This window comes from Pungitius pungitius, chromosome 11 (assembly GCF_949316345.1).
Source record: "Pungitius pungitius chromosome 11, fPunPun2.1, whole genome shotgun sequence".
NCBI lineage: Eukaryota > Metazoa > Chordata > Actinopteri > Perciformes > Gasterosteidae > Pungitius > Pungitius pungitius.
Window position 1 is genome coordinate 7744454 of NC_084910.1, and position 20728 is coordinate 7765181.

Here is a 20728-nt window from a genome sequence, read left to right on the forward strand (position 1 = left end):
TCTCCACTCAGATCCCAGGTGGCTCAATCATTTCTCTCATTTCTCTCCTCCCCTGCAGGGTCTCTTCTTGGTGTTCAAATGGAGATGGAGAAGATGCTGCATGTGGCTCGGCCCAGAAGGGCTGATTCTCAATCATGCCTGTTTGTTGAAATAAACCACCGTGCTGCTTCTGGTTCTTATCATGTTGCCCCACCTCCATCTACAGTCAGAGACATGTAACGCCAGGCGCCGAGCAGACGGAGTGGAGCACAGCGCTGGACAGTCGGGAAGTATATTGCCTTTGGGTTGACAAGGTAGAGTTATCCAGCAGCTGTGCTGTTTGAGACAGATGTACATTTAAATTCAGTATTTAAAATACGTCAAAGGTGGTAAAATAGCTTGATGATGTGCGGAAAGTCATCAACAGTAGACTCAATGTTCTGAAGGGATTTCATCCAAAGACTATGCAGGGACACAGCGATGTTCTGCACAAATCCATTAAGACAACAGAAGAAATTGACGTTGATGTAAATTTATAAAGTAGGATATGGTCAAATGTGTGAAACAGGTTTAGGTGGAGGGAGGTAGTACATACATTTTGAGACGTTTCTACATAGGACGCCGGGACAATAGACTCCTCTATTATAACTTTCACTTACAGTTGTGTTTATTTTCCTCTGCCATTGTTGCCTGTTGCTGGGGGTGAAATGCACTCTGGGTTATTTGGCTCCCACAAAAACATCTTACATTGTCTGAAAAATGGGCGGGGCGAGTCACATCACATCACGACTTTAGAATTGGAACGGTACCTAAGGTGCAAGTGATGACGTTTGACGAGACCACAAGTCCAGACAAGAAGGGCTGGGGAGCAGCAGGAGGAAAATGGATAATACAGCAGAGGACCAACAGAACAGAGGAGGACAAGGTGGACAAGGACAACGACCTCCCGAACCGCTTGAAAGGAGACACATTGGACAGGAGGCCATCCAATTGACTCACCTCCTTTATCTCTTCAGTCTACACGGGATGAGTGACCCCGACTGGGAAGAACCTTTTGTTGCATCTACCCTGTTTCCTTTTTTTGGCCAAAGTTATCTAAGGACTCATTGAAGGATTACTGTCTGTGTACCCAATTAAATTCTACATCACGTCCTGTTTAGTAAAAACAACCAACGCATAGTTGTCTACTTACTATCTTTTTCTTGAACCTGACAAAGACCGTGAGATGCAACTTGATAGATTTGGTTGTTGTTGTCTTTGTTCAAGGGCCTCCACAGTGAAAACATCCATAAGGTTATGACCTATAAGTACCCACATATCAACTTTCTACAAGCCAGTGAGTGCACCATGTTCATGAGGGACGAGAATTCTTTAAATAAGTCCACAATAATACAACAGATTATTCATGACGACTGAGCTGACAACAGTGGTTTCAATCAGCAGTAGGTGGAGCTTAAATGGCAAACGGTTAGGATAGATTAGGATTCTCCACACCCTCAATCATAAGCTGTCCTCTTTATTGTGATTCATGTTTATAGTCAAACAAATTGCAACGGGTCACTGTTCAGGTTAACACCAGTCCAGCTTTTCACAATGACTTCTCACTGGGACACCTTCCAGGTCTCCATCTTGCCCCTTATGTCAGAATATGAAAAGCTTATTTACATTTCTCCTCCTGTGGGAAGAGCGGCAGAGGCAAGGAGGTTGAGGGGGTTCTAGCTGACTCTGTCCCTGTCCTCATTAGTGAAGAGCTGGTCTGTTTCCTCTCTCTCTTTTATACATACAGACACACACACACACACACACACAACACACACAGAGCAATCTCCAGCTCTAAACAGGCTGACAGTTTGAAGATAGGCCCACTGTGCCGTGCAGAGCAGAGGGCTGTGAGATGAGAAAGCCCCTGAGTAAAGCAGAATGCAGGCGAACGCTTGTAATTGGGCCCTGAGTATCAGCTGCCAAATATCTCCCGTTAGTTTGCTGCACTTTTTTCTCCTTCCATTACTATGCTAATAGTATGCCATCTATGCATGCAAAGGAGACAGGGCACACTTTGCAGAGCTTCCTGCCCTCAGCTGGTCTCTGCCACAGGGGAAGCAGGGCTTGCTTCTCTCCCACTGATCCATGACACAACAACGCATATATACACTTTATCTGGAGCAGGTTTTCTCACTGCATCCATGATAGGTTGCAGACATCTAGCCGCTGCTCGGACTGCTTCATTTGTGATAAGACACAAACAAAATATGTCTGTATTATACATTGCAGCAGTAGCATTGGGAATCCTAAGCATCTTGTTTTGATAATTGCCCATAATTATTCTCTTGTCATTTGTCATGTCATGTTTTGTTATTTGCATGGTACAGTATATCGAGGTATCAGTTCCTTACATTACTACTTCCGAAGTAACTGCTGACTCATTTGATTAAATCCCAGAGTGGGATGTAACGGGGACTCACTGCTGAGCAAAGTCTATGTAATGGCATGCCTGTTATTCCGGTACACCAGCCGCACAGTCTAAGCTCAAACCGCTGCTGGCCATCAGCCATGGTGAGCAGGGCCTGGCTGCAGGCTAAGTACACCTTGCTGATCTCGGGTCAGTGCAGCAAGTAGTTGATTCTCTTAATCTCAATTTCTGTCATGCACCTTATTGTTTCCTAAACACTATTTAGGGGGGATTATTATTAGTATTATTAGTCTGGTTTATTTGTTGCTTTTGGGGATTTATGTTGGTGCTGCTCACGGCAGACGGCCCATTGTCTCGTCACAAAGCATTCCAATAATAAGCAATGCTCTCTTCTTTAACTTCTGCATATTTAAATGGACCTCTAAGCGTACGATGATATAGAAGGTGGTGGAAGTGCTATACAGTGGATGTTGTAGTCCAGTGGACAGGTTCAAAAGTATTGGTTGCTTTTTATTCAGGTCTGCTTCCTGTTGTGTTTTTCACCCATATTGGTTTCAAATAAGGCACTGAAATCCTCATGGGTGTATCCGACAGGTTGAGCAGGTAGAAATGTGATCAGTGGTTCAGAGTCCTGGTGGAGCCTCTAGCTGTGTACTGTTGATATGGTCACAACGGGGCTGTCGCACAAAAGCTCTTTGTTGCACTTCTTCATGTTTCAAACAACAATAATGAGTCTTTAAAAACAGTGGGAGTGTTTCCCATCATGCTGTTACATAGTATATGTGCACATCCCAAAGACGTGTGTTCTAGGCCTGCACCATTAGACCTCTGCAGAGGTTGGGCCGCCTGTTTGAAGCATTCACGTGTTAAGTAAATCATGACATGATGTGTTGACAGACCAAACAAAGGTAGAGAGATATTCCCATGGTGTAGAACGCCTGAACACAACACACATTGGACACTCCCATACAGGCGAGTCACAGCAAATTGTTACCTGAGTTCAGTTTTCAGTCTACTTTTATATTTGCCCTGATTGAACCGTGTGGTGTTGTCGGTTAATGGAATACTGCTTTTTATGAATGTAAATGTTTTCTACAACCAATATATCAATCCCACAGTTCAATTCCTTTTTATCTTGTATAGGCCAAAATTGCAAATTACAAACTTGCCTCAAAGCACTTAACCCCTTGAACAAGGTCAGTAAAACCATCACCAACGTTGGGTATATTTCACCCAATAAAATATACCTGATAAAAAATAAGATAAGTACAACAATACATGAAAGAGCGTTCTTCTTTTATTTTTATTTTATTTTCCTTGAAAATGCTCTTAAATGAAACGTCAGGGGACGTTCACTTGCATGGAAGCAGGGAAAAACGCCTCCCTACAGTGACGTCAGTGTGCAACACGCAACTTAGACAGCAGCAACACAATGAAATCAAGTGAACAAAATCGCGCAGTGAAAAGTAGATACACCTGTCCACTAGTGCCGTTTGGAGGTAGGGCACGGTGGAGTAGGAATGTTCTTCAGCAAACGCCACTGGCAAACTTCTTAGATTGGCATTAAGGACAGATGAATGGAGCAATTACTGAGATTTGCCTTGATAAAAATCAGCTGCCAGGGTGATGAAGATCAAACAAGGATGAACATTTCCACAATAATCCCAAAACAAGGAAACTCTCAACTGTTTTCAGAGAAAATTAAACTGCCGGAATGGCCCAGCCAATCACATGACTCTATGGAAAGAAACAACGACCAGAGCCCGAAGGAGCGTTCAACATGTTTCTGTGCAAAAAGGGGTCAAAATCAAAGTGAAGCAATGCATGTGATTAGTTTCTATAAACAGGAGGCAGGAAGTAATGATGGAGATATTGACATGACATCAGATACAGGTCCCAGCTGTGATATCTGTGATCTAGTCCAGGGCGCCGATTGGCCTCACAAAGGCTGAGGCAATAAATGAAGACATGTTGAGGCCTTAAGAGCAACACTGAATCAGGGCAGATAAACATTATCAAATATTTCTACCCTTCATTTCGGTATACCTTAGCACACTGGGAAGAAAAAAACAAAGCATGAAAGGGAAAGATTAAGGATATACAGTTGGTGTAGTGCATTGAAACTATGTCCTTATTGGTAGATATGTTCAGAAGTCACACTTGTCATCACATGAACTAAATAAAGTATTAAAAGTCATTTTACCAACAAAATGAACCAATCAACTCTTTTCTGTTTCCCTGGCCTCTTCAGGTCAGCAGGAGGTGCTGCCTGGTTGGCCAGCCTTTTAGAAGCTCTCCATCAGTGCGTGCCTATCAACTCACTCAATGAACATATTCTCAAAGACAAAGAGCAGAGTTCTTCACATCGTCTTTCAGAAAGCAGACATGGAGAGTCTGAGCCTCGATACATGGGAACACTAGCACTGAATCCTCCAGGCTCATTCCCCAAACAGCTCACTTCAGCAATACAGTATTCATTTTTTCTACATGAATATTGCGTACATGTAACTACAACTAAATGGCTTTACATTTAATTGATGCAATCGGACCAGCAATGGGATAAAACCCCAGCATGTGCATCCATGTTTTTATCCCTGTCATGCAAAGGATGTTTCCACAAAGCAGTCGGCGATGTGTGTGTGTGTGTGTGTGGGAGGGGGGGCAAGTGTTGATGGGCGAAAAGCCACAAAAAGCCGAGTTAATAAGCAATTTAGAGCTTTAGACCCGGTCCCTGATGAAAGTTTAATGATATCAACACAAATTTGCTGTCACATACTCTCCCTTTTAATCATTTCCCACTGTCAGCCCAGGCTAAACAAAACAAGCCTAATCCACCTGATTGACATCTCCTACTAAATTGGCTTGAAAATAATCAGAAAATGAGAGCTGTCCACCTCCTTTGGTGTTCTGTGTGGAATGCAGAATGGCGTAGCTGGAACACACAGAGCCAGTGTTGGTGTATTACTGAGGTCGTCTCTGGTCACTCTAGTAATCCACATCATAATCAGAATTCACTTCAACCCTTTGACATGATGTGAAACCACAGAGCTGCTGACACACACACGCACAGCAAATGAGGCTACGGTTAATGCTTTTCAGCAGGAATCACTTTACTTCTGTCTTTGAGAATAAGTGTGAGCCTTGGAAAAGAAAGAAGTTAGATAAAATTGTATTGCTTAATTCAACATTACCGAGTTATTAAAATTTTATTTCCATTTAATATGGAAATGTTCTGAGAGCAAAACATCCTTCAGCAAAAGTGCAGTTTCTGCAGGAATTAATAGTTTAAAATGATCTTAAACCTGAACTTCACTAACAGCCAAAGAGAAATCAGAATGATGTGAGGTCTTCAAGCTGCAGTGACGTGCCTAGCACGGTTTGGCTTATGCAAGTGGAACGATAAATACAGGAGAGAAGGCAGGATTTATTTATTTATTTAAAATCTAATCGAATAGTTTGTAGTAGGAAAAATCGTTCCTCCCCAGAATGTATGTATATAGTCTTATGAAGTTCAAAAGACCTGGCTAGTGGCCTTCAACTGATGGGAGTTTGAGACTTCTGCTTCAGGCTCCACAGAAGGAAGGAGCGTGCTGTCACTTCAAACACTATGAACATTCCACACATATTACAGGAAGTGGGAAATGGACTGTGCATTTATTTGTGTATGAATCTCATCTTTCCTTTACTACTCTTCTCTGCTGTGCTGCCTGAACTCGTTCTGCTGAAACAGCACTGCCACCCTGTGGAGTATAGGAGAAAATATGAGGGAATTACCCACAAGTCATTGCAATGTGACATTAGAGAAGGTAAACATAGAGAGTGAAACATGTGTGTTCAGACTGGCATATTCAAATGTATACATTTAAAACATTGACGATTAAAGATAGAAAAATCCCACCTGAAATCAGAGAATATTTACTCATGTATTCAATTATTTTATTTTTGTCATTGAAGTTATTTTGACAAATATCAGTAAAACATAAAATAAAGTTATGTGTAATAATGTGAAATGACACAGGGAAAGAGTATTGAACACGCTTACTGATATTTATTCAATACTTTGTACAAAAGCCTTTGTTGGTAATGACAGCTTCAAGACGCTTCCTGTATGGAGAAACTAGTCGCATGCATTGCTCTGGTGGGATTTTGGCCCAGTCTTCAAATCTTGAAGGTTCCGTGGGCCTCTTCTATGAATCTTGGTCATCAGTTCTTTCCATAGATTTTCAATGGGATTTAGGTCAGGTGATTGACTGGGCCATTCTAGCAGCTTTATTTTCTTTCTTTGAAACCAGTTGAAAGTTTTCCTTGGTTTAGGATCATTGTCTTGCTGAAATGTCCACCTTCGTTTCATCTTCATCATTCTGGTAGATGGCAGCAGATTTCTGTCTCTGTAAATTTGCTCATTCATCCTTCCTTCAATTATGTGAAGTTTGTTTTCTTTCCACTTCTGTATTATGGCCCCATCAGTGCTCACTGGAACATTCAGAAGCTTAGAAATGCGACTATAACCAATGCCATCATTGTGTTTTGCAACAATTAGGTAGCAAAGGTCTTGCAACCTACGCGGTCTTCTTTACAGAGTCTGCCTTGTTGCATTGTACTATTGGGTTGGCCATCAAGAACAAAAGACTAAATCAAGACCAAACCAATTCACAGTCACATGAACCCCTTCAAACGTCTTACTGCAGATTGATTTCCTACACACTACCCCTTTTAGTTCCATACTCTCTCTGCATGAATACACACCTGTGATACCCAGCACGGACCGAGTACACAAGGATTCCTGCCAACCAACACCAGCGACACCTTGAAGGCACGACCAGTGACCTTCCGCTCCAGCAAACAGCAGCCATTAAGGCTAATGCGATGGCTGGATACCTGCGTGGCCCCTGAGCCGCCCCATCGTCCCCTCCCCCACACAGCCAGGTCACCCCGGCTATTTCCAGACAGAGGAGATTAGGATTACCACAGCGCAGAGTGAGACAAAACTACCTTCATCACCAATCCTGTGAGCGACAGGAAGTCTTTCTGCACTGACACCCTCCGTCACTGCACACACACGTACCACATTCACACTCAGCAACTGTACCGGTGTGAAGCATCGTTTCACAACCACGTGTTCAGTTGCCCACAAGAAAGATTTACAGTGGTCATTTCATTTGAGGTATTTGTGTACCTAATATCTGTCTACACACTTTATACAGTAATCAGATGAATTTGATTGTGATTTAAAGTAAATAAGTACTGATTGGAAGGCAATAACTTCCATATTTGGTGGATGTAATCACATGCTGACTCTGGTGAAGGGTTTTACTCACAAGTCATTGCAATGTGGTTAAAAGGGGAACCTGCTAATACAGACAAAAGAAAACAAAGATGCATTAAAATGTATACATTTTAAACATTAAAGATGAAATATGTAATGCAAAATCAGTATATTTTTCCTTTTTTAATTAAGTATTACATGCTTTCATTGAAGCTATTTTGACTGAAAACAGCAAAAACATTATCTAAAACATCCTTTCATCTGGTGAGGAAAGAGAATGGAAGACTCAAATCTACTCAAATTTACAGTACATTGTCATGGTAACGTGACATGTGGCATCAAAGTTCTGTCTCGTTCATATTTAAACCATTTCAAGACCTTACGGGATCTCATTCAACCATTTAGCAGGTGAGGGTTCAGGGTTCAGGGGGGACATAGGGATTGGGCCCCTGAAAGTAGCGCGAGGCTCGCTGCTGTTATTGACGTTGCTGCAATGCTGCTGACGTCAGCTGACGCCGAACGTCCACGTTCATCGTTCCCTTTACACACCACGCACACCGAAAAAAGGTAATCCCTTTCAATGTCACAATAAGAGCACGCCATTGGTGCTGGAGATGGATTTTAGGGATTGGGTTTGCATGGAATGGAATACAGCACTTCAAAGGTACAATGCAGTGGAATTGTATTATGAAATATACAAGTTTCACAAGAATTAAGACCACCAGCTCTGATTTATACATGGCTTTATACTTGAATTGTCTTTTCAAGTTCCTTCAGACCCCAGGCTGATTCAAAGGGTCACTGAGAAATGGGTCCACTGGAGAGCACATTTCCATTCTGGCTCTGATATAAACCTCTAATAATTCACAATGTTGACATTTCCCATTATGGGTGTGATAAGCGCAGCATACTCTGGCTTCATCCATTTCTCAATTTATTCAAAATGCCAAGAGCTACTAGAGCTTTGAATGGCTGGACTATAAAAGATGAATACAAGTACAGTCCATTTAAATGGAAATACTAATCAACAACAATTTTACGCATTTACTCCCCAAAATGAACATTTGACCTTCAGATTAATTCACACTGAGATTAAACAACTCAACGGCTTTATTTTGAAACCTCTCAACGGAAGTGTGTGTGAGTTCAGCCAGCTAGCTTGACAGCTTGCCTGCACCGAGGCTCCTTGCTGCCGCTAACAGTTTTCCCTGAGGCGTTCTCCTCCATCACTTCCTTCCTCTGAGCGATGCGTCGTCGGGCGGGGAGGTGTGAGCCGCCCGGGTCTTTCCCGTCATGCTGCTGAGGAGCCATGGCGGAGCGGACACCGAGGAGGAACCAGCGGGTCCACGGCGGCGGCTCAAACAAGGAAGGACTCCGCGCTACATGCGGCGCGACTACCGCTGACGGAATACAATGGTGACGGCTTCCAAAGTTTTACACACATCTGTAGCTTTAGTCACAGCTGGCCGGTTCAACCCCCCCACTGAGGTGTCCCACGTGTGGACAGGCTCGTAGCGACGCGGTGTCCGGTGTGCTGTGCTTTTCCTCCACGTCGCTGCGTGTGTCCCCGTAAAGCCGTCTGCCTCCGGCGTAGATCCCACACCGAGCCTCGTTGACATTTTAAAGCCAAGTCACTGGAGGTCAACATGGGGGCGAAGCAGAGCAGCCCGGCCGCTAATCCAGCTGCTACCGGGAGGACCAGGGCGTACTCCGGCTCGGACCTGCCCTCCAGCACGTCCAGCAGCAACGGCAGTAGCGTGAGTAGGACCACCGCCGGGAGGGGGAGGCACCATGCGTACAGTGCGCCGGGGGCCTCCGGACCCTCGTCCAGCTCCGGCCAGCCCCACGCAGCCAGGGCCAGGTCTGTGGGGGGCTCCGGGTCCAGACCTCAGTCCGGTATTAACATTCCGAATAGCAGCGGGGCGTACAGCTCGCAGGAGTCCGGCAGCAGCAGCCCGGAGGAGGCGGACAGGGAGCGCTCCGGCGGGGGGCACGACGGCCCCCGGCTGGTGATCGGCTCGCTACCAGCACACCTCTCGCCTCACCTGTTCGGAGGTAAGAGGCCTGCAGGTCCTTGCTGTGGTCAGACATTTCATGTGTGTATATGTTTATGCATGTATTCATGGAATGTATTATTATGTAATAACACATGCAACGGTGCGACCCAAAGCCCCCACGTCAGCACAGGATAAACTGACCACATTCATTTGGCGACGTTTCATTGTTGATTTCCTCTTTCGGCGGATTGTGTTGAGCTCCAATGGTGGAAACCGTTTTTGTTCACCAATCCAGCATCAAAGAAGAGGCATGTGTTTGTGCAGCCAGGGCACAGAAGGAGGGCGGTATACCGGTTCAAACTGTATACGATGTCCGCCCGGTGCGTACCGTCCATACCGGTGTTACGCCATAACAAATTTACAGGTCTCAAAGAGCACGCAGCGGTTGGAGCTACTTGTCTTACGTGTTGAGATTGAGTCATGGTTATAACTCTATCACAACACACCAGGATGATCATCGTGTCACAGTCCTTGTAGGCCTATTGTTTTTAGCATATTGTGTGTGTGTGTGCGCAAGTGAGAGCATTAACTACAGCGAACACATGCATGCACAGTGCACACATACACACACACAAGCAGAATGTGTACACAGTTGGAATCAATAGTAAGAACACCCACTGTTGATTCAGGCATGTGCTCACTGTCTTCTCTCTTACCTTCTAGTGGTATCTCTCAAGCTCTTTTGAGGTACTTAGTCTTTTTTTCTCGCAGGGTTTGAGACATCTGTATCTAATAGTTATGGATCCACACAAAGACTACAGATGTAAACAGAGTTTCCTTTGTGGTTGTCACAGTGTTTGCGTTCGGGTGAACAAACCCCCCGCCAGCTGTGATGTAGTGACTTGAGCTGTTGCTTTTCTATAACACGGCAACATTAATGTTAAAGACACACTTGATTAATACTGAATGCATGTGTAGCTCATGGATACTATTTAGTTTAGCTGTGGCTGAACATAAAAAAGTAATTTCAGTTCTAGTATTTTGCATTCATAGGGTATTAGTATGTAACGTAGTGCAACTGTGCTTCATCTTTAAATCTAGCCTATCTATTATAAAATGGGCCATTTTGCTTATGTTTTCACATTGTATTGAAAGTACTTTCGATAATACTTTTGTACTTAACTTTAAAAGTATTCGTACTCTGTGTTATTGCTGCAGCTATTTCCTCCTCCACTGCTGTGCCCTAGTCAACAATGTAATAACAAACAAGAGTTGTATAGGTATGAGCAGTGATGACACTGCAGAAATGATGTTCACATCCTGATCGGGTCGCTGGTATCAGTCTGTTGTTCGGGCCTGAACATTTTGACCTGAGAGTTGAGTCAGGAAATGGCAGAAAGACTACTCAAAGGACACCGCACTAACCAGTGACATGCACTAAAGACAAATCCCAGGTAACAAACACAGTGCCCTCAGGCACAAAGGCTCTGTGTTCAACTCAATTAGAATCCAATCAAAGAGTTGGGAAAGCTTCCTGCAGCTATGGAGGAGTTTGTGGTGTTGTTGCTAAACCGAACACATTGAAAGGTGTGCAGGGGGTCTCCCTGCACACCTTTCAATGTCATCAGTTTTTATAGTCCACAGTCTGGAACCATCAAATGTGGGTTGGTCGAGACGAGTGATGAAGCCCCACCCAGCAGATGCCGGTCAGTATTCAGAGCCAGTGAGAAACAGAAAACTTAATAACAAATAACAAATGATTAAAAAAACATTAATTAATTAAAAGATTTACTTTCCCAACCATAGCAGAAAATACATTACTTGAATTCACGTTTTACTCCCTCACAAACACCAATTAAAAAATTGGTGAGGAGGCGGAGCTCTGTTACTCATCCACGAGGAAGCCTCTCCTAATGGGCCGTCTCCCTGGTACCTTTGAGCAGCCCCTGAAGGCCCCGAGCCTCGGCTCATTGCTGAGTGTCTGCTGTGCTTTATCTGGGGCTCAGTGCAGTGTGGACTGGTGAATAATGGCATGAAGTGTTAAAGAGCTTTGAGCGCTGGTAGGAATAGAAAAGGGCAATACAAGTACAGTCCATCTGCCATTTGCTGACCCCTTGTTTATACTGTTCATACCATGTGTTCTCCAATCACACAGCTTTGAACAAGTAGTGAAAAGCCCACACTCACACAACGACCACAATAGATCACCATGACGTGGTTAATGGAAAAGCAGACAAAGACATTGACCTGTTGAGCCCACTTTATTGCTGCAGCAACAGATAGTGCTGTGGACGTTATCAGCTGCTAACTTGAAGAAGGGGATCTGGTTTAAGGCAGGTGGTCACTGCAGTTTGCATGCTCATGTAGACACCCCCTTGTCAAGTTCTTTTTAACCTCAGGCCTTCAGGGGAAGGTTGTGCACTGCCGGTCATGTCAGAAGGTTGTTGGTTCCAGACTCTCTGCCCCACAAGGAAGCGTCCCACCCAGACACTCAGTACCTTTGCAGTCCTGGTTGTGTTTTTGGTTAGATGACTGAAAGAACTTGTGCGGTTTAAACAATGTCAGCTTAATTCAGAGTCACGTGACCTTAGTGTGGTTCCTTTAAAGATTAACTCTAGCTTTATGCTTCTGCTTGTATTCACGTTTCAGAAGCAGTGTGACGCTAACTTCCTGTCGTACCTCAGAACATCCCTCAAGGCTGCAGCTCTCTATCCTTGTGTGTAAAGGTTAACACCTTCAGCAACAGCATGACATCACACAGAGAATGTGGTTGCGTAATGTTCATTATGATCCAATAGGCTGCTTTGGACTGTTTCATTGTGTTCTGCTGGTGTGTGAGTGAGGGGATTCCCGAGCCAGTCGGCAGCTACTTAAAGCCTTGACTTTGTCAGTCTGAGATGGCAGACGATTTACGGCACTCAGGCCTGGTGGAACTTTTACCCACCACCATGGTGGAAACATCCATTTCACAGCTGGAAACATGTGTCCCACTTTATTTGCTGTCGTCATAATGACATGCTGACATACTATTGGTAGGTTGCATGGTGTAGAGCAGTCACAGTGCTTAGTATCAGTGTATGTGTATGTGAGAAATGACAGGATGTATACTAATAGCTGCCAAAATCTATTTGTATGAGACACAAGCTCACTGCCCCACAATGCACTGGGTCTAGTGCCTAGAGACCGATTGACAGACCTTTTGGGACTTTGAGCCGCCTCAAACGCTGTTAATATGCATCACGTAATCCACTTTTATTGTGTTTTATGTGTTATATATATATATATATATATATATAGCGATCTGTTTGTTGGTTGCTCTCTGTCCGCTGGTGGCAGTGTGCTCACCTGTGTGCGTGCACGTGTCTGTCTGTATCCATCGGTTCGGAACTGCTGTGCGCAGCAAGAAGTGAACAATTGTAAACAGAAATCCCCTGCTTTCTTGGGGGTGACGCTTGCTATGTAATGATAGGGGAAACATTACATGCGGTCCGTTCCAGTCCGAGAGGAACATGGTGATGAGAATGTCTTATTTCATCTGCAATTGTTTTTAGTCAGAACAGTAAAGAGAAGGGGATGGAGGTCCTCCTCTCCAACGGTCCCTGGGAACCTGCGGGGTGCAGCCAGGCTAGTCGATGGTCATTGAAGCGATTAATCACATGGCAATTAATACGTCCAGGATGTACTGCTACAGGCAGCGTGGTGCAGGTAAGGACCAGCTGTGTGAGGCTGCTGCTTCAGGAGGACTTGGACTGTGGGTCAGCACACAGCACAAGATGCATGGAAACAGAACAGATTTTTGTGTAAATGATATCTGACATGTTTTAGTTTTTCATTTCATTTAGATTGGTTTTATCACAGGGAGTTTTGGGAAGGTAACTGGCATTTTTCCAAACCAGTGAAACAAATGCATGAAGGATGTAGTGGCTCTAAGCCAGAAACCTGACATGAGTGCACTGGATTGAGTTGCTCTGAACAGCTCTGCAAAACAAAACTAAAGAAGTGCGGGCCATCTCCTACTGGAACTGGTGGCTACCACTACAAACACCTGAGCTGAGTGTACGGCAGGTGGACCATCATGCATCCACCACTTTGATCCAGACTGAATTATCTTAACTGCTGAAAGGACTACCGTGACGTTTGCAATGCAAGTTCCCATGAGGATTAATCCTAATGACTTGGGTAATCCCTCTACATTTTCTCGTGCTCCATCATGATGTTGACACGTTTCCCTAAAATAGTGTGAGAGCTATTTACTGGATTGACGTTCCATTTGATTTGTAGACACTGACACCTTTTATACCACCACCAGCCAGCCATGAAACTGTATAAGATGTGAAGCCATTGGAAGAATTGGACTCACTGTGTGCGTGTGCATGTGTGCATGTGTGAGACCAGGAAGGGAAGCAGAACTAACTATTTTTCGTGGTGCAGACCAGATACACCAGCTGCAGAAGTGAAACTGCCGACCTTTACCAGCTGTGTGTTTCCCCTCCTCAGCATTTGAGGCATAAACAGAATGCTATTAATGACCTCCTTAACGGACATGAGCCAGCTGTCACATTCAAGGCTTCTTTCACTATGAACTCATTATTCAATCTGCAGCTTGGACTTTTAGGATAAATATGTTTATTTCTACCACAAGCAGGTATGACCTCATCTAGACGTGCATGAGGATTGAAAGGCCGTTCCCTTCCTAGAGAGAACATCCAAGAGACATCCCATATTGACTATCTAGAATCCACCGTCTCTCCCTCAAATGAAGTCCCGTAGACAACTCCTGACTGTTTGCAGATGGAGGCCGGCTCACGAGCGATGTGCTCCTGTGTGAGCATGTGCACGGTAGGATTCACTTAAATAGGTCAGACGAGCAGCGGATCTCCTGCTTCTGGCCACACTAATCCATTCATCCCATCAGTGTCCTGGCGTATGAAGAGACATCCCCTCACCTGTCAGCAGCGACGTGATGTAAGAGTTCTGAAAGGCAGATAGAGAATAAACCGTCTTTATCCTTAATTAGAACACTTCAGGCAGCTACAATGAAAACGCACACTGCTTAGTTGCATATGAAGGCAAATGGCTCGTAGTCAGCCTTCATTCAACCACACGTTATATTGAGCCCGGAATTGTTTCTGACTCACCAACCGGTGGATTGTTTGTACATGAAATCCGCTCTTTCCTCATGAAGACGTCACAGCGTTTAAAGCTCTTCTTTCAGTTTGAACGGTCTCTGGTCCTCAATATCAGAACGGCGAGGGCTGAAATTCGTGCATGCCCAGTCCTCTTCTGACTCTGTTATATCGGAGGACACCTCTGCACACCTTTTGGGTTTGAATTTTGCAGGGATTTTGTTTAGAACATAGCTGGTGTGGTGACGTTAGCTACGCACATGTCCAGCAACATCTGGGTTTGAATTGGTCCATGTTTGATACATAACTTAGATTATATAGATATAGTTTATATATATATATATATATATATATATATATATATATATATGGTATAGTTGTGCTTTTTGCCTTACGTGTTGAAGAATACAGGATCAGGAAGTGTGGGTTCTTGGAAAGTAAAGCACTGCTGAGTCGACCATTACTTGTGTCATGTCTGGTGCTGGTGGTCGACGGTAGCTCTGAAGCTGACCGAGAGCGTTCATGGAAATGTGCTCATCCCTGGTTGAAACAACCACATCTTTAATCCCAACTTCAGGGTACCTTTTAACGCATATAGGTCAACATATGAAAGGGTTAGTCGCCCTCCAGCTCCACTGTGCTATTTTCAGTGATGTTAGTGATGAACAGCTGAGCTCTACGTCCAGTTTAAGCATCAGGTTTCATCCGCAGTATGTCTGTCCCCTACTGGACAAATGGTACTAGCCCCCACACAGGCAGTGCAAAGTGCAACATGAGGGCAGCTGTTGCTTTGTGCTCGGTTTTACAGGTATACTATTAGACTGAAGCAGGTATAACCATTTGTAAACAGTGTGGGCTATAGCTCCTATCATTCCACTCATTCCTGACCAGTCGCGTCTGTGCATCGACTTTGCATGGAATCTACTCGCCTTTGGTGTGAACGCAGCTGTAACCATGAGTTATGACTCTGGGAGCAGTGGATCACAAGCCTTACGGTTACGGTTCGGATCATGGAACATTTAAGTACAACAGGAATTATGTTGAGTACACACTAAATACTACTTGATAAAAAACCAAGACTGGCAGGTTGTCACTGAAAATGAACACCTGAAAGCCCAGAATGCTTAAATCCTAATCCTAGCCTTGTGCGTGTGCTTCCTCCCTGTCTTCCAGGCTTCAAGTGTCCTGTGTGCTCCAAGTTTGTCTCGTCGGATGAGATGGACCTTCACCTGGTCCTGTGTTTAACCAAACCCAGAGTGACGTATAACGGTAGGACTCTTCACTGACACCACGTAAACATACTGAGCTGAGATAATGTGATAAAAGATGACAAACTGATACAACATTCACTTTGACCTCTTTTCCTTAACGTTATTCATTTTATCAAATACATCTAAATTAAATATCAAATAGTACGTGACACAATGACTAACATGAGATGAAATGCACCACTTGTATTTATCCTGTATCATCCTGCCTCCTTTTAACATACTGACCATTCGTGCGCAATAACCACAGCTCTGTGGTTGTCATCTTTCTGTAACTTCTCAAATTGTGCTACAGTTCACGTGGTGTCCTTCACTCCTACAGATGAGTCAAACATTGTGTATTACATTACGTGTCATTTAGCTGAAGCTTTTATCCAAAGCTACTTACAATAAGTGCATTTCAACCAGGGAATCAAACTCAGAAGAACAAGAAACGAGAAAGTGCAATTTCATCAAATAAGCCGATTACAACTTGTTATAGATAAGAGCCATTATAAGTACAATTTAAGTGCTACAATTTGTTAGTGTCAGTGATCTCCGTTAACCAGAGAGGCCTGCTGTGTTTAGTTAGTTGGCCTTAAAATCCTGTCGATGCTTTTGTAAAGGTCAGTTTTTTGTTTTGTTATTGTGGGTTAGTATGTGAAGGTTTGTGCGACCTGCTCATGCTGGATGGTTCACTTCCACTGTAAACATATTGTCAAGTATATTAAAGTTGAAGTGGGGAACCGTGCAAAAACATCCACATTCAACAGGAGGCTTCTCCAACTGGTGTTTCTAATGAGTGTGCCAGAACATAAGGGGAAGCACTCATGATCAGTGTGTTAGGTTTCCAAGTGTCTTTAATACAAGACAACACACACACTGGGGGCACTTCCTGACCCACCATGGTGCCATCCTACTCGCGCCTGCAACCAGGCACAAAGCTGTCATCTTGTTGGGGGAGGCTGAGCTCTGAGTCCCCGAGCCTCCTCCATCACTCAGACACAGGGACAGCGTTTCACAAACGTTCTAGGATATTCACCTGTTAAAGATCCTCCTTGGTCACAACCTTCTGTGACGTGCACCACCCAGTGGAAATGACTTTCTTTACTCTAGAAAACTACAAATTTCCCTGTGTGTGACCTGCAATAGCCTCTGAGCCGCAGGGAGCGACTCTTGGCCTGCAGGACGCTGGATTAACGGTGTCATAATCTGCGCTTTGGCTCAGCGTTAAAGAGGAATAAGCCTCCTGAGCTCTACCTGTCGGTGCAACAGTAACTTCCAGGATTATTTAGGTCATGCTAAGTGGTAGCAACACGCTCAAAGTGGGAATGTACTTTTCTCCAACCTTCTCCCTACAATGAGGAAATGAACGAGGTGAGGAGAGGAGACTGTGTGAAAGGGCCAGCTTCATGTACTTGTTAACCTCTCTCCATCCCTGGCCTATATTTACACCTCTCTTATTATCCTCAATTGAAATTCCAATTCTTGCAAGTGTAGAGTTGAGCGTCTAGACCAGAGGTGTCAAACTCATTTCTCACTTCAGATACTGCCCAGTTCGACCCAACGCGGGCCACTGACTATCGGTCCGGCTGACGGGAGGGGGGGGGGAGGGTGCGAGCTGACGATCACTTATGTGAATGGGGTCTAGAGACTGCATGACTAGTTCTGTCCACTCGGCCTATGCATTCATTTCCAGATGGAACAGCTCTGCAGTCTACATGAGCTGGGCTTTGGTACAGTCAGCAGTGGGACCTTCGTGATCCCTTAGAAATGACAAGATCACCACATCAGGCTGCAGTTACTTAACACTGTATAGAAATAGTGTTACTCTTACGATACACTGACAAGCACTTCTTCTGCACTGTGAAGGAAGTAGCTTCCACAAAGCGTAGTCACATGTAGCATCTAGAAAAAATGATTGTGCACAACAGCAACATTTCTCCCTTGTTTCCCCTGGATGCTGCAGCCCATAATCACCATGCGGGTCAATGCGCTGTTGCATAATGTTTTGCTGCAGGTGATGCGGTAAATGATGCACCCTCTGGCTTTCCCTTTAGCCCCAGACCAGTGTGATGCGTAGCGCAGACACACACACACACACAGGGGGATACAGGGGTTACTTTGTCCAGATCGAGAGCAGTAACACCGACAGGAACAATTTCAAAGTGAGCCAACACATCAATGCTGCCTTCAGGGACATTGTGGAAAGAAGAGAATCCCAACTGGTGCAAGCACAGATGAAGGTAGTAGTGGAGTCAGACTGGATGTTCACAATAGTACTCCTGTATAGTACGTTATTACTACGCCACGCTTCTGCTTCCTAATCATTCCATATTATTCCTATTACATCTTCACAGTACTGTATAATGTGTCGTTAAAAGGTGTTTTGTTTTTTATGTTTTAAGCAGCAGCCGTACCTGGGGGGGTCCAGGGAAACGTGGGGATACATACTGAAGAACAAACTTTGGGCAGGAACAGACTGATGCTATTTATGATGCATCACCTGACTACAGCAGTGTATTCATAGCACTGTACCGCTATGCATGTACTTAGTACTTTAGATGCATTCCTATGTGTACTGCTTATTAGAAACATATCTCATTCTCACTGTAACCACTCTAACTAAGTCATGGGGGCCAAAGTGGCACCGGTGGAATTCTGGGTAGCTTCAGAACAAAGACCCATGAGGGAGAGAGCAGATTGAGATGCATGTTGCTGTGCAAATTCATGGTCCCCAGAGAAACACATGAACTGTAAAGTCCTCACACGAGACATTGTGATCTGATGGGATGATTGCGTAAAACAATAACTTCTTTTAATCTCAATGACCATATGGGCTGTCCTGGCTCTATATGCAGGGCCAAGAGCGTTTGTAGAGCAACAAACAAATGCTCCATCTTCTTTTTATATTGTTACTGATATTACCATATCTGTTAATACAATAACGAAGCGTTTAAGTGGATTTCATCAAATCAAGGTCACATTGTGTTTTATTTAAGAAGGGAAGATGCATAATGAATAAACATTTCATCGAACAACGAAAATACAATATCTTATCCAGGATTTCAGGTTCTGCTGTTTCCTTCTGAGCATCAGCCGTGTTAGAAAAAGGCTCTCATGAGATGTTAATGGGACGCGTCTGTCTTTCAGAGGACGTCCTGTCCAAGGATGCAGGAGAATGTGCCATCTGCCTGGAGGAGCTGGTGCAGGGGGACACCATCGGCCGCCTGCCCTGCCTCTGCATCTACCACAAAGGGTAAGAAGCTGCTCGATTCCTCCTCCTGACTCCTTCACTCCGTGGTGGACCAGGAGACATCAGCACATGCACCACAGTGGGCTCAGGATGGGGACTGTGTTTCACCTGGTCCTCTGCTTTCCTCCTCAGCTGCATCGACGAGTGGTTTGAGGTGAACCGGTCGTGTCCCGAGCATCCGTCAGATTGAAGCGTGTTGCACTGGTAAAGCATCCCAAACACAAGCTTCCTACGTTGCTCCGCTGCCTTTCTAATATCCTCTCCTGGTTGTTGGTGACAGGTATTCCACAATGTGAGGGATCTACACACCAGGGCGTGGATCCAGGGAGACTGCTGGACACTGTGATCTCTGTGACCCCCACCCCCCCAATAATGTAGTGCCACTGTGCCAAATGTCATTAAGCAATCTTCAGGGATACAGACGTTAGTGCGTATGTGTAAGTCGTCTCCCTCCGAGCGGGCCGCTGTCCCCCCTACCTCCCCTCACAGCCTGGCTGAGGGGCCGTTGGACAGCAGACGTCGGCTGATGGTGCACCTGGAGGCTGGAGGAGCCGGTGGTCCTGGTCCTGGAGGTGTGGGCCTCTCCCTCCCCTCCTCCACCGTCGGGGTCTACCAGGGAAGGACAAGGGGACGGCCGGACCAGCAGGACCCAGCCTGAGAGCGGAGAGCAGCTCGGACCTTTAGACTAGAAGCTGAAAACAATGGTGCCAATCAACTGTGAATATTGTCAAACACACGCTTTGTCATCAGCGCTTTTTTAATCACATACCACAGATAAAAGGACGTCAGGTACCGAAATGCTCCCCCGGTCCTGGAGAGTACATTCACTCATTTCATGTGAACTTCATCTTATTACTCATTATGTCTCCTTATAATGACACACAGCAATGTGACAAAGATTGTAGCTTAACAACTTCTCAAGTTCTAAGCACAGTGACGGTTTTGAAAATGCTTTTATAACATGCCATAGAATCAGGACAAAGTGAGCTGCTTAGATTTGTTTCTCCATGGAAATATGAGATTGTCTTTTTGATAAAGTCTGTGATGTATTTTAAAATGTAGACTATGTTTAAATTATAATATTTGGTCATACTTCAGTCACTGCAAACATGAATTAGACTTGGCTTAAGATGGATGAATAAAGCACTGTTTATACAGGTATACATTCAAAGTGAATCAAATAAAACCTAAAAATCGGATTAGTTCATTTTGTATTCGTTTGTTTTTCTCTGACTAAAAACTAGAGGCAACTTTTGAATTATTACTCGTTACCTGTGGTGCCCGTGCATGAGGTCACAAGGACGTACAGCGTCCTGCCAATGACGTCCTCCTTCCTCAGGTGGCAGTAAACATGCAGCCATGTCACAATGTTTGCATCACATCTGTTAATCTTCTCTTTGATTTGAGCTGTGCACATGTGACTCCTTTCTGCAGCTCATTCTACCTG

At 44.5% G+C, this 20728-nt stretch overlaps 1 protein-coding gene across 1 annotated transcript; it reads left to right on the plus strand.

Annotated features, from left to right (window-relative positions):
- Positions 1-8717: 8717 nt before the first annotated feature.
- znrf2b (zinc and ring finger 2b) lies at positions 8718-20480 on the plus strand. The gene is made up of 5 exons (XM_037454007.2): positions 8718-9710; positions 15952-16047; positions 19179-19284; positions 19414-19485; positions 19562-20480. Exons 1-4 carry the CDS (start codon positions 9302-9304, stop codon positions 19469-19471), a joined length of 669 nt encoding a protein of 222 aa, XP_037309904.1. The 5' UTR covers positions 8718-9301; the 3' UTR covers positions 19472-19485; positions 19562-20480.
- The last annotated feature ends 248 nt before the right edge of the window (positions 20481-20728 follow it).

What these genes read in the sequence shown, in the direction of transcription:
- znrf2b (XM_037454007.2), top strand. Translation starts at nt 9,302, where the DNA reads ATGGGGGCGAAGCAGAGCAGCCCGGCCGCTAATCCAGCTGCTACCGGG. An exon ending in CTCGCCTCACCTGTTCGGAG is followed by an intron (nt 9,711 to 15,951) that starts GTAAGAGGCCTG and finishes CCTGTCTTCCAG; the next exon opens with GCTTCAAGTGTCCTGTGTGC. An exon ending in CTCTGCATCTACCACAAAGG is followed by an intron (nt 19,285 to 19,413) that starts GTAAGAAGCTGC and finishes TTTCCTCCTCAG; the next exon opens with CTGCATCGACGAGTGGTTTG.